General features: G+C 55.4%; 1 protein-coding gene across 2 annotated transcripts; it reads right to left on the bottom strand.

Annotated features, from left to right (window-relative positions):
• On the bottom strand, positions 1-4,448 carry GADD45B (growth arrest and DNA damage inducible beta). 2 transcript variants are annotated; one of them, XM_070622452.1, is made up of 5 exons: positions 3,970-4,448; positions 1,800-3,155; positions 1,571-1,672; positions 984-1,206; positions 1-727 (listed from the first exon to the last, which is right to left on the bottom strand). In XM_070622452.1, the coding sequence occupies exons 2-5, from the start codon at positions 1,841-1,843 to the stop codon at positions 614-616; spliced, it is 483 nt and encodes a 160-aa protein (XP_070478553.1). In that variant the 5' UTR covers positions 1,844-3,155; positions 3,970-4,448; the 3' UTR covers positions 1-613. The 2 variants fall into 2 exon arrangements, with proteins under 2 accessions (XP_070478553.1, XP_008509063.2); XM_008510841.2 differs by lacking the exon at positions 3,970-4,448 and adding an exon at positions 3,369-3,468.
• Between the last annotated feature and the right edge of the window lie 8,003 nt (positions 4,449-12,451).

Raw genomic sequence — 12,451 nt, 5'->3', positions numbered from 1 at the left:
GAAGCTTTAGAAATTTATTACAAGGCCATCATAGAAGCAAAAAATAGACGTATCTGTGAGCTTCCCCTCTCTTTTTCAGTGGTTCAAGAAACAAACCAGTGCAAGTTACAAAATCGATTGTCTATTCAGTTTGCAAACTGGGAGTTCGTGGGTACCGAGTAACATCAGCCCCAGCTCCCAAGTCTCAAAAGTACGGTCCGGCGAGGGTGCAAGACCCTCGGTCACCAGGGCCGGTTTGCAGGTGTCAGCTCCAGTTCCAGGAAGGCTGGGGGGGGATGCAGTCAGGCTCCCCCGAGCCCCGCAGTGTGAAGCCAGGCTCTCCACTCCAGCTTCTGCTCTGTCGCAAGGCCTGAGCTCCGGGGTCCCCTCTCCCGCTGGCCTGGGTCCCCCTCTTCTCCTCTCTCTCTCTGTGGCCGCCGCTGGCGCAGCTACAGGCTCACCGCCCCCGGTGCGCTCCCCTCTTCTTGTCTTCAGTCTTCTCCAATGATTCTGCCCCCGATGGTCTCCCGGGTTGTTTTGGGGGGGTTGTTCTGGGGGGGGAGGGGAGTCAAATATTTGTTTTATTTTTATTTTTTTGGCAGCAACTCGACACGTTGTGATGCCGGGCGGGGTCTCAGCGCTCCTGGAGAGAGATGTAGGGGACCCATTGGTTGTTTCCGCGGCTCTCTTCGCAGTAACTAGCTACCTCCACCAGGCCGTGGCTTTTCCAGGCGTCTGTATGAGGGTTCTGCGGGAGGAGAGAGAAGACGGGGTTCAGCGGGAGCCCCAGGAGTGGGCGGGGAGCCTCCCTCTCCCAGAGCTCGTTTGGGGAAAACAGGCTGGCTCAAAATAGCTCGCTGGGTGACCGAGGCCCAGGCCCGGCTGCCCACGGGACATGCCAAGCATGGCTGAGTGCTGAGCTGGTGCGAGACCAACTTTGTTGACAAACACGGCCCAGGTGCCGGGTCGGTGGGGCGGGGCAGGACCGCGGACGCCCAGCTCACCGTGACCAGGAGGCAGTGCAGGTCCCGCGCCTCGGTGGTACCCTGGGTCTCCGCCGGCTCGCCCAGCAGCTGTGCCAGGCGCCGCATGCCTGACACCCGCACGATGTTAATGTCGTTGTCGCAGCAAAAGGACTGGATGAGCGTGAAGTGTATCTGCAGGGCGATGTCATCCTCCTCCTCCTCGTCAATGGCCAGGAGGCACAGGACCACGCTGTCAGGGTCCCTGAGGGGGCCAGAGGGAGGGGACGGGTCAGCTGGGGACAGGGGAGGGGCCACGGTGCATGGGGAATTTGCAAAAGCAAAGAGGAACCGCAGGTGTGCAAAGGATGGTGCCTGCACGCAGATGGTGGAGTGTGGCAGAGGCGCGGTTTAAAGTATGGGGGGGGGTGTAAGGGAGGCGCATACATGCAACGGGGTGCAGTTACAAATGCTGCAGCGTCCGGAGACTGCAGCCCCCTTCGCCTCGATCCACAGTGGAGACATTTAGGGAAGTCCCAGCCCCGTCCAAGAGAGAGGTGCAGCGCGGAGCGTGCAGAGCGGAGGGGGGTCCCCACCCGCGCCCAGCCCGGGGACGGGATCTGACTCACACATTCATCAGCTTGGCCGACTCGTACACCCCCACGGTGAGGCGGTCCTGGCGCTGCGCGGCCACCAGCAGCTCCTCCACCGCGGCGCTCACCGTCTGCATCCTGCGACCGGCGGAGAGGGAGTCAGCGCCGGCCCGGCCACCCGGCGCTCCGGTCCCCGCCCGGCCCGGCCCGGCCCGGCCCATCCCGGCCCGCTCGACCTCAGGCGGCGGGGGCCCCGGCTACTTACTTCTGCGCCGCGTTGTCGCACGCCACGAGCTCTTCCAGCGTCATGTTACGGTTATAATCCACAGTGGAAAACAGCCCCACGACAGTCCCAAGGGACAAAAATGCAAAATCCGAGGCCGGAGAGCCCAAAACCTTCCCACGGAGCCCGAGCGCTCGTCCAAGACCTTCGGAAGGCGGCGAAATGCTCCCCAAAAAAGGCGGAAAAAAATTGCAAAGTCCTCAGCAAGAATAATCCAGGCAACAGCACCCGCAGGAGAAACGCTCGCGCCCACCGCTTCAGCGATCTAAGCCCACGGCCTCAGGCGCCGCCTTTTATAGACTGGGAAAATAGGGGGCGTGGCCAAGGCGGCCCGACCGCCCCTCCCATTGGACAGCCAACAAAGGCGAGAGAAACACGCGCTGCGGTTGGCCGGCGGCGGGGAGGAGGCGGGGCGACGCGCGGGGGCGCCCCACGTGGGGGCGCGAGCCGGGAGGAGGGCGGGGGGGGGGCCAAGCGGGGAGCGTGAGTGCCAGAGAAGAAAAAAAAAGCAGAAGTTTCTCTCCTGATTTCCCGGCAGCCGCGCCGCGTTTCGGGGCGCGCGCGGGATTTCCAGCGCGCGAGGCGGCCTGGACTTTCGGGGGGGCCTGGAATCCCCTCCCCGTCCCCGGAGAGTCCCCGGCCCGCACCTTTCCTGGGTTGTACTGGGGGTTTGCATGGAGAAGGGAGCGGGTTTGCAGCCTGATCCCTCCCAGGTGGTGGTGGTGTGTGTGTGTGGGGGGTCTCCCCTGGCTGCAGGGACCCCAGATCCTGGGTGACTTAACCTCTCTGAGCCCCTGCGTCCCTACCGATCTAATGCGCATGCATGGCCGGCTTCACTGGGTTGGAGGGAGCGTTAAATAAACTAAGGAATACACAGTAAGCGCTCAATAAATGTCACAGGGTGGTCGTGGGAGGCCGCCCTCGAGGTCCCCAGGAGCTGGGGCTGCAAAGCCCCAAGCACTCTAGGGACGAAGCCGGGCGCCCCCTCCCCACCCCAACCCGCTGCGAGTTTCAGGGTGTGGCGCGCGTGGGAGGCGCAGGTGGCTGGGCCTCAGCTGGCTCCGCGCCCCCTGACGGCGCCTGGCGTTCCACCTTTTGACCGTACCTCCGCACCTGAACGTGGGGAGTCATCAAGGCCCGGGAGAAAGCCAGGGCGACGTGGTTCCTGCCGGCGCTGCACGCTGCCACCGCGGGTCAGCTTGCAACGATGGTCACCACTGTGATTTCCTCCCTCCGGGGTGGGCGCTGCTGTGCATTCGAGCGCACACTGTGTACCAGGCTGCCTGCATCATGGTTCATTCAGTTCTCAAGGACCCGGGAAGCAGAGGCCATACTTCTCTGCATTATGCAAAAGGAGAAACTGAGGCCTGGTGAGGCCACCACTGCCCCCCCCACCCCAAGCCACGAGCTACACGTGTGCGCGGTGCACGGCCGCGCGCAGGGACGGCCGCCAGCCTCGCTGTCTCCCGGGGAGGGCAGTTCACGAGCCAGGCGGGCAGGCCCGCGTGGGAGTGTCTCCCACGATCGATCGGAGGCTCCCGGGTGACTCACAACTGCGTCCCCTCCTCCGCCAGCCTGGGGTCTGGACTGGGCCCGGGGACTCGGTTCCCCCGGCTCCCCAGCCCGGCGGTCTGGCTGACGCATCGCGCCGCCTCCGCGCCGCCCACCGTGGGGGCGCGAAATGTCCCGGGCGCCTCGAGGCGCGGCGGCGCCACCTGGTGGCCGCGTGAGGTCTCTGCGCCCGCAGCTCCGGAAGGCACCCACGGGCGGGCCAGGAGCTGCGACACCCGCCATATTTTATATACACAATATTTTACATATGCAACATATGTTTAATAATTTTATAGATGCAAAATTTTTAAAAAGTCAAATAGGCAAACTACTGCCCAGGGGCGCCTGTTATTTATTATGGTAAACTATGCACCATATTGATCATTTTGACCATTTGTAAGTGTACAATTCGGGGTCATCAAGTGTGTGCACAATATTGTGTAACAATCGCCACTATCTAGACCCAAAGCCTTTCCATAATCCCCAACATAAACTCTGAACCCGTTAAACAGTAGCTCCCCTCAGCCCCTGGTGACCTCTTTACCACTTTCTGTTTCTATGAATTTGCCTATTCTGGACACCCTTATTTTACTGAACTTACTGTGCTCAGGTCCATCCATGTTGGAGCAGGTGTCAGAGTTTCCTTCCTTTTTAAGGCTGAATAATATTCCAGTGCGTGAATGGACCACATTTTGTTTATCTGTTCGTCCATCCGTGGACGCTAGGGTTGCTTCCACTATTTGGCTATTGTGGACACCTGTTTTTGTTAATAAACTTTTGTTGGCGCCAGGGCAGGAAGAATGTTAAGGCCAGGAGAGTGAGGCACTGCGTCAGGCAGAATTTTTTTTTCTTTTTGGAGGAAGACTAGCCCTGAGCTAACATCTGCTACCAATCCTCTTCTTTTTGCGGAGGAAGGCTGGCCCTGAGCTCACATCCGTGCCCATCTTCCTCTACTTTCTGTGTGGGACGCCTACCACAGCATGGCCTGCCAAGCGGTGCCATGTCCGCACCCGGGATCCGAACCGGTGAACTCCAGGCTGTCGAAGCAGAACGTGCGAACTTAACCGCTGCGCCACCAGGCTGACCCCTCAGGCAAAAATTTTAAGGCAGTGTCATAAAACTCAGTCATGGAGATAAATAATATTCTAATGCAATATTATTTAAAAATCAAAATTTAGGCAAAAACAACCCCCCACCCATAATGAACAAAATATCAAGATTTTAAATATAGACCAGATCAGACAGGACCAGGACTGGAGGGGGGTCAGGGAGGGGAGCTGTGCAGATGCAGAGTCAGGTCCTGTCTTTATTTACAATTTTAATCTTTTGTTCACCATGGATATTTTGTGTTGATTTTGTTTTTTAAATATCACATTAAAATGTTTATCTTGATAATTGAGGTTTTTGGCGCCCCCTTAAATTCTGTTCCTCAGGCCAGTGCCTCACTCATTCACCCTGGTCCCAGCCCTGAGGATGTCCCCATCTGCCCCAAAAGGAGGTGACCCCCTTTACCGGGGGGGACCCACAGCCTTCCCCGTGCCAGAAAATGGGTAGATCCTTGCCCACCTTGCAAACCAGACTCCTCGTGTCTGGAATCGATCAACTTAAGCACCTTTTAAACGAACTTTGTGTTGCATTAAAGGCAGTAAAAACAGCAGACCGTGATGGAGCTCTTAGCACGTCCTTAGCATCGTGTAAGCAGTGTCTCCTTCAGTGCCCGCCAAGGAGCCCCATGCGACTGTTCCAGGTTCTTAGAGGCGGGAAGAGAGACTGAGGAAGACACTGGCATTCGTTCAGAGCACAGAGCTCGGAGTTCCCCGAGGAGAGTCCCAGAGACCCCAGATATTCCAAGATCCTGGGTTAGAACGGGATGTTTGGGGCCTGGAGGGAGGAGGCTGGGCTGATGCAGGTCAGGGAAGCCAGACCGGGGAGGAGCAAAGCAGAGCGACACTGAACGATGGGTAGGAGTCTGCCTGGTGGAGACAGGAAACGGCACGCCCAGGCAGAGGACACAGCGGGGACAAAGGCCTGGCCTCCCAGGGAAAGGCTGTCACGTTGACGCAGAGGAAGGTCCTGGACACGTGGGCTGGCCTGAGGGAAGCATTCAAATTTTTAGCACAAAATTTAAGGGGATGTCAAAAAACTCAGTCATCGAGACAAAGAATCTTTTCACAATTTTTTTTAAATAATTTTTTTCCTCTCATTTTTAATCAAATATAATGGCATACCGTACAACCATCCTATTAGTGTTCGGTTCAGTGGGTTCTTAGATAGGTGCAAATTTGTGCAACTGTCACCACGAGTGCGCGATGAGATCAACAGTATTTTATTTTGTTTTATTTTTCCTGAGGAAGATTGGCCCTGTTGCCAGTCTTCCTTTTTTTTTTTTCTCCTTCTTCTCCCCAAATCCCCCAGTACATAGCTGTGTATATTTTAGTTGTGGGTCCTTCTAGTTGTGGCATGTGGGACGCCACCTCAGCGTGGCCTGACGAACGGTGCCATGTCCGTGCCCAGGATCGGCACCGGTGGCAGGCATCCCACATAGAAAGTAGAGGAAGATGGGCACGGATGTGAGCTCAGGGCCAGTCGTCCTCAGCCAAAAGAGGAGGATTGGCGGCAGATTTAGCTCAGGGCTAGTCTTCCTCAAAAAAAACCCCAAAAAACACACAAAAAAATGTTGCATCGAAATATGATTTTTCATCACGCCTCTCCTAGGCCTGCCCCTGCGCGGCCTTTATGCCCCCCTTGAGCAAACCTGGGAGGCAGGGGAGTTCCCACTGGACAGAGCGGGAAACCAAGTCTCCAGGAGGTGGGGGACTGCTCTGCCCGGGAGGAGTGGATCCAGGGTCCCCCCGAGCACGGCGGAGGCGGGCATGCTGCAGGATTAGGAGCCCCAAGCCTGGGGGCGGGGGGAGAGTTGAAAGGTGACAGCAGAGCTGGAGGAGACGCTACGGACTGAATGCTTGTGGGCCCCAAATCCATATGCAGAAGCCCTGACCCTCAGTGGGATGGTATTGGGAGGCGGGGCCTTTGGGAGGTGATTGGGGTTAGATGAGGTCATAGGGGTGGCCCCCGCGATGGCATTAGTGTCCTTGTAAGAAGAGGAAGAGACCAGAGCTGGCTCTGCACCACGTGAGGACACAGCGGAAGGCGGCCAGAAGTGGCAGGAAGAAAGGACCTGAGTCTGCCGGACCCCTGATCGTGGACTTCCCGCCTCCAGGACCCTGGGGAACAAATGTGTGCTGTTTGGGCCGCCCAGCCGGTGGCATCTTGAGACAGCAGCCCGAGCGGACCCGGGCAGGAGGGCCGTGCGGGGCTGGGGAGGGAGACAGGGGGTCAGAGGGAACAGCGCGTGGGAGGGATGGCCGATGGGGGACCCGGCAGACTGCTGACCGCCTGGGTTTGCATCCCGGCTTCCCTGCTGACCGGCCGTGAGAGCTTGGGCACGTCATTCCCCCACCCTACCCTGTGCCTCAGTTTCCCCCTCTGCAAAATGGAAATAATAGCATTATCTAGGATCGTTCTGAGCACGAAATGAGTTCATTCTGGTTCCCCCAGTAGAAGAGGGGTTGTGCGCAGGAACTGCCCTCTGTACGGGGGCTGTTGTCTAACTTTTGGACACTGACTAAAGGCCCACTGGGCACTGATTCTCGAGGTGGCAACTCAACCACTTCGGGTAGAGTGGTCAGGGTGGGCTTCTCTGAGGAGGTGACATATGATTTGAGACCAGAGCGACACGAGGAAGCCAGGCTTGGGAAGATGCAAAGGGAGACTGCTCCAGCACAGCACGTGCAAAGGCCCTGAGGTGGGACCTCACCTGGCATGTCTGAGGAGCAGAGCATGGGGGAGATGAGATCAGAAAGGTGGCCTTGGGGGCAATGGGGACGGGTCTGGACTTGACTCTGGATGTGCCCGGAAGCCATGGATTGGGGAGTTTGAAGCAGAGGAAGGCTCGGCCTCTGATGTCATTTTTTTTTTTTTTTTTTTTTGCGAAGATGAACAAGATGTGATTCCTGTCCCCAAGGAAAGGCTTCCGGGTGGAGGTGAGTCATCATCTGAACTTTGAGACAGATGCTGGCAAGACAGGATGGGCTGGGAGGAGGTGGGGACGGCGCACCAGGTGGCAGAGATGGCAAGAACAAAGGTAAGGAGGTCAGAAGGCCGAGGCCCGGAAGCAGGGAGGAGGATGGGGGGGCAGGAGTCAGGGAAATGGGGGGCAGCGGGAGGCCAGGATGCCTGTCCCTGTGACATCCCAGGGAGGCGGCTGGGGGCTGCGCTCTGAGGTCAAGCTTGCCTGGTTCAAATCCCACCTCCACTCCTCAAAAGCTGTGTGTCCTTGAGTTGGTGACTGAACCTCTCTGAAACACCCTCTTTTTTTCATGGGAAAACCAGGTTGTTGAAAGGATTACAAGAAACAATGACCCAGACAGGTATGAGGTAACATCTTATTGTCCTTTTAATTTGCATTTCCCTAATAATTAGTGTTCGAACATCTTTTCATGTGCCCGTTGCCCATCTGTATATCTTCTTTGCAGAAATGTCTGTCCATCTCCTCTGCCCACTTTTTGATCCGATTTTCTTTTTTTTCGGTCGTTGAGTTGTGCGAGTTCCTTACATCTTTTGGAAATTAACCTCTGGTTGGATGTATGACTTGCAAACATTTTCTCCCAGTTGCTGGGTTGTCTTTTCATTTTGCTGATGGCTTCCCGTGCCTGGCAGAAGCTCTTTAGTCTGATGAAGTCCCATTTGTTAATTTTCTCTTTTGTCTCCCTTGCCGGAGGAGACGTGGTTTTCAAAAAGGTGCTACGAAGACGGATAAGGATGGACACCTGAACATTTCCAAGGTTATAAACCAACGTGACCTCGATAAAAGAATTTTTAAAAAATGCCCTGGAATGGGCTTGGTGTGTTGAAAATGCTCCTTACATCTTCCTTACTGTTTTACCCTGAAAGCCACCTGAAGCCACTCCCCTCCCTCTCTGGACACGTGTGTCCCCCTCAGCTGGTCTCTCTCAGCACGAAAAGCCTGTCTCGCCGTGTCCGTCCTCTGCTCACCCTCCAGAAACCAAACACCACCGGAAAGCCGCTCCGATTTCTCTCTGAAGGTGCCAGGCACGGTCCTGCCTCTGGGCCTCTGTCTGGGCTGGTTCCTCTCCGTGGAACACCGTTCCTTGCACTACGTCCTCTTGGGGCTTCCCCTGGTTCACACTCAACACATTTCACACGCCCCCAATCGCACATCCCACGCCCCCATCTTTCTTCTTAGCCCCTAACACCATCTAACAGTCTGTCTATTTACTTATTCATCGGAACGATTATCTGTGCCCCTCACTACATGTCAGCGTCTACAGGGCGCACAGTAGATGCTCAGAAATACACGCTGGTTGAATGACTGAATGAGTCCCCGGCAACACTCGGAGGGGCTCGGCATTATGTTAGAAGATACATTTGTTAAAAAGGAGGAAGCTTGACTGGCCCCTGAATATACAATGAAAGCGGGGTCAAAGATAGTGTCTAACTCATTCGCTCACGAAGGGACCAGGGAGATGTCACGCCCGCTTCAGAGAACTCAGAACCACGCTTTTCCAGGCCGTCAGGATACCGGAGCGAATTTGCTCGGTAGATGCGAAACGACGTAGGACGATCCTCAGCTTTCCGTCAGATGCCTTGTACGTCGGCGGATGCCCGCCCTTTAGCCAGTGGTGTCGTTGGAGGATGCGGTTCTCGGACAACTGCTCTCACTTCAGACACCAGCTGGCGACAAAAGCGGAGGTCCCCAGGGCCACCCTCGGGCTGGAAAATACACCGGAGCAGCTCAGCACTCAGGACAGGGCCCCACCTGTGATTACAGCGTGTGCATCTCCCAGGGCGGCCGCCACAAGGTGTCACGAATGGGGGGCTTCAAACGGCGGGACGGTACCCTCTCCCGGTTCCAGAGGCCGGGGTCTGAAATCAAGGTGTGGGCAGGGCTGGGGCCTCGGGACCTTCTCAGGGAGATTCCGGTCCAGCCCTTCTGGCAGCTCCGGGAATCCTCGGCGACCCTTGGCTGGTAGATGCGTCCATCCAATCTTTGCCTCCGTCTTTACCTGGCCCCCTCCCTGCGGCTCTCCTTGTCTCTTCATGTGACGTCTCCTCCTCGTGTCCACTGTGCCCCCTTCTTATAAGGACACTGGTCGGTAAACTGGAGCCCACCTTAATCCAGACGACCTCAACTAACTGAACCAATGACATCTGCAAGGACCCCATTTCCACACGAGGTCCCATTCACAGGTTCCAGGTGTCAACACCGACAGTGAAGATTCGGGGCCCCCGGGCTGGAGGGGGCCAGACGTACAGACCCGTCAGCCAGCAAGAGAGAAAGACCGTGAGGGGCTCTGCATGGAGTGCAGGAGGGGCCAGGGTGGGGGGCAACCTTCACAGCTCTCTCCTCCCCAACGTCTCATCCATCAGCTTTGACCCCAAAACAGATCTCAGATCGATCCCTTCTCTCCAGCCTTTGAAGACCACCAGCAATCCTGCCCCTAACATTCATGGGACCCAGAGCAAGAATTCAAGGGGGCCACATACCCCACGTCTCAGTGTTCACAATTATACATCCAGTAACCAACTGCTAAACAAAATTTCTTCTATCCTCCCACCTGGACCAATGTCGCAGTGGATTACAGACGGCAGCATCAGGACCACAGCGAGAAACCACTTCACACCCGCTAGGATGGTCACAGTCAAAAAGACAGAAGATACCAGATGTTGGGGAGCACGTGAAGACGTCAGAACCATCAGGGCTGGTGGGAAGGTGGAATGGGGCAGCCACTGTGGAAGTCTGGCATTTTCTCCAAAGGGTAAACGTCGACCGACCGTACGAGCCAGCCATTCCACTCCTGTCTGCCCAAGAGAAACGCAAACACACCTCCACATAGAAACTTATTTGTGAACGTTCTTAGCAGCAATATTTACAAGTGACAAAAGTGGAAACAACCCCAAAGTCCATTGGTTGATGAATAGATTTAAAAAATTGTGGTCCGTCTGCATGCTGGAATATTATGCAGCCACGAAAAGGAGTGAGGCCCTGACACGGCTGCACGTGGATGGACCTTGAACACATGACGCTCAGGGAGAGAAGCAGACACAGAAGGACACACGGCGTGTGATCCCATTGACGTGAAACGTCCAGAACAGGCAGATCCACAGACAGAGAGCGGCCTCGTGGGGGCCAGGGGCTGGGAGGGGGTGGGGGTGACTGCTAACAGGGTTGGGCTGCTTTTTGGGGTGATGGAATGTTCTGGAACCAGATAGTAGTGATAGTTGCACACATCTGTGAATACACTAAAAACTGCTGGGTTGTACATTTGAAAGGGTGAATTATATGGTATGTAAGTCATACCTCAACGAAGCCGTTAGGGAAAAGAAAAAACATGGCTGCAATTCTTGAACATTCCTCCCACTGGCAGATTCAGTTTCTCTTCTGCTTCGATCTGGGCTGGGTCTGTGAACGGCCCTGATCGATGGCATGGGGGAAGTGACACTGCCAGCTGCAGGCCTAGACGTCAAGAGGACTGGCAGGTCCTGTCTGGCTCTCAGGGCGTCCTGGGACCTCGTATAAGAAGGGTCAGTACGCCGTAGGAGCGGGCATGGAGCGACCCCGAAACCACACAGAAAGGGCGAGGGGCCGGCCAGGCACCAGGGGGACCACACAAGCTGCTCGGAGCCCCCAGCCCAGCCCAGCAGCAAGCTGGACATCCCCCAGCGACCCCTATCAACCCCGCAGGGGACAGAAGAACAGCCGGGCTGAGCCCCACCTGCATTCCTGACCCACGGGCATCAGCAATAAGGTGCCGAGGGGCTTTGTTACACAGTAACAGATTGGAATTCAAACCTTCGGAACTTCCCGCAATTCTGGTCCACAGTTAGAATTCTTGGACCCCCCGCGGTTCTGCCCCTGGAATGTGGCAGCGTGGGGAGGGCCAGCCCTAAGCCCCCGGCCCACCCGCCTCGGTTCTTTCTCTCCCCCAGGGGTTTGTCCTATATCCTGAGGGTCCTCCCCTGCGCACAGGTGGCAGCTCGGCTCACAGATCCACATCCCACGGAACAAACAGCTGCACTTTGCCGCCTCTGGGTCCCGGGGGGTGTGCACACTGGGGCCCAGCCTGCCTTTGGGAGGATGCCCCCCGGGCTGAGATCTGCCCACACACTGCAAACAGGATTCCTGAGTCCTGGGGACTGGGGTGAGCACTCGAAAAAGGAGGTGTGGCGAGATGCCCAGAAAGGGGGACAGCCCAGGCCACTCCAGTCCCTCACCTGGGTGACTTTCCCAGCATCCTTTTCACCTGTGCTGGCCAGGTAGCTAGCAGTCGCATGTGGCTCCTGGGCCCTTGAAGTGAGACTGGTTGCGAATGAGGAACCGAATTTTAAATGGAATTTAATTTTAATTAATTAAAATTAATTGGATAGAATATTTTGGGTATATCAGGTTAAGTAAATATATTAAAAATTAATCTCTCCCTTTTTAGTCTTTTTAAGGTAGGGGCTAGAAAATCTAATGTATGCGGCTCACATTTATTTTTTGAAGAATTTTAAAAAAATTGAGGTGTAATTGACAAATAACATTCTGTAAGTTTAAGGTGTTGATTTGATACGTTTATAAGTTGCAACATGATTACCGTCATAGCAACTGTCATTTCTTGTTTGTGGAGAGATTTTCTATTTCTGTTTCTCCCTGGACCATGTTGTTTCACACAGCAAACTGAAGGAGGTTGTTTTTTCCATTTCTGAAACAGGAAATAGATCAAACACACAAAGAGCATCTGTAATTGATACGTCTGGCTTACAGAATAGAAACATTCACCACCACTGGGCTCACAAAATATTTAGCATTCCTAAATAACATATCAGCTAGTTTAACCCAGTTGTGAATTTTATAAAAATGGCAGCGTCCCGTAGGTATTCTTCTGTGCTTTGCATGATCTTATGTTTGGGAGGATGTTCTGGGGACGGGCGTCCCTGAAGTGCGTTCATTTTCACTGCTGTATAATATTCCGCTGTGTGAATCTAAACGAAGCTATGAGTCTGTTCTTGTCGACGGACAT

This window comes from Equus przewalskii, chromosome 6 (genome assembly GCF_037783145.1).
Source record: "Equus przewalskii isolate Varuska chromosome 6, EquPr2, whole genome shotgun sequence".
Lineage (NCBI taxonomy): Eukaryota > Metazoa > Chordata > Mammalia > Perissodactyla > Equidae > Equus > Equus przewalskii.
This window is presented reverse-complemented; position numbering and strand designations above follow the sequence as displayed.

What these genes read in the sequence shown, in the direction of transcription:
- GADD45B (XM_070622452.1), bottom strand. Translation starts at nt 1,843, where the DNA reads ATGACGCTGGAAGAGCTCGTGGCGTGCGACAACGCGGCGCAGAA. An exon ending in TCGGCCAAGCTGATGAATGT is followed by an intron (nt 1,207 to 1,570) that starts GTGAGTCAGATC and finishes TGGCCCCCTCAG; the next exon opens with GGACCCTGACAGCGTGGTCC. An exon ending in TGCACTGCCTCCTGGTCACG is followed by an intron (nt 728 to 983) that starts GTGAGCTGGGCG and finishes CTCCTCCCGCAG; the next exon opens with AACCCTCATACAGACGCCTG.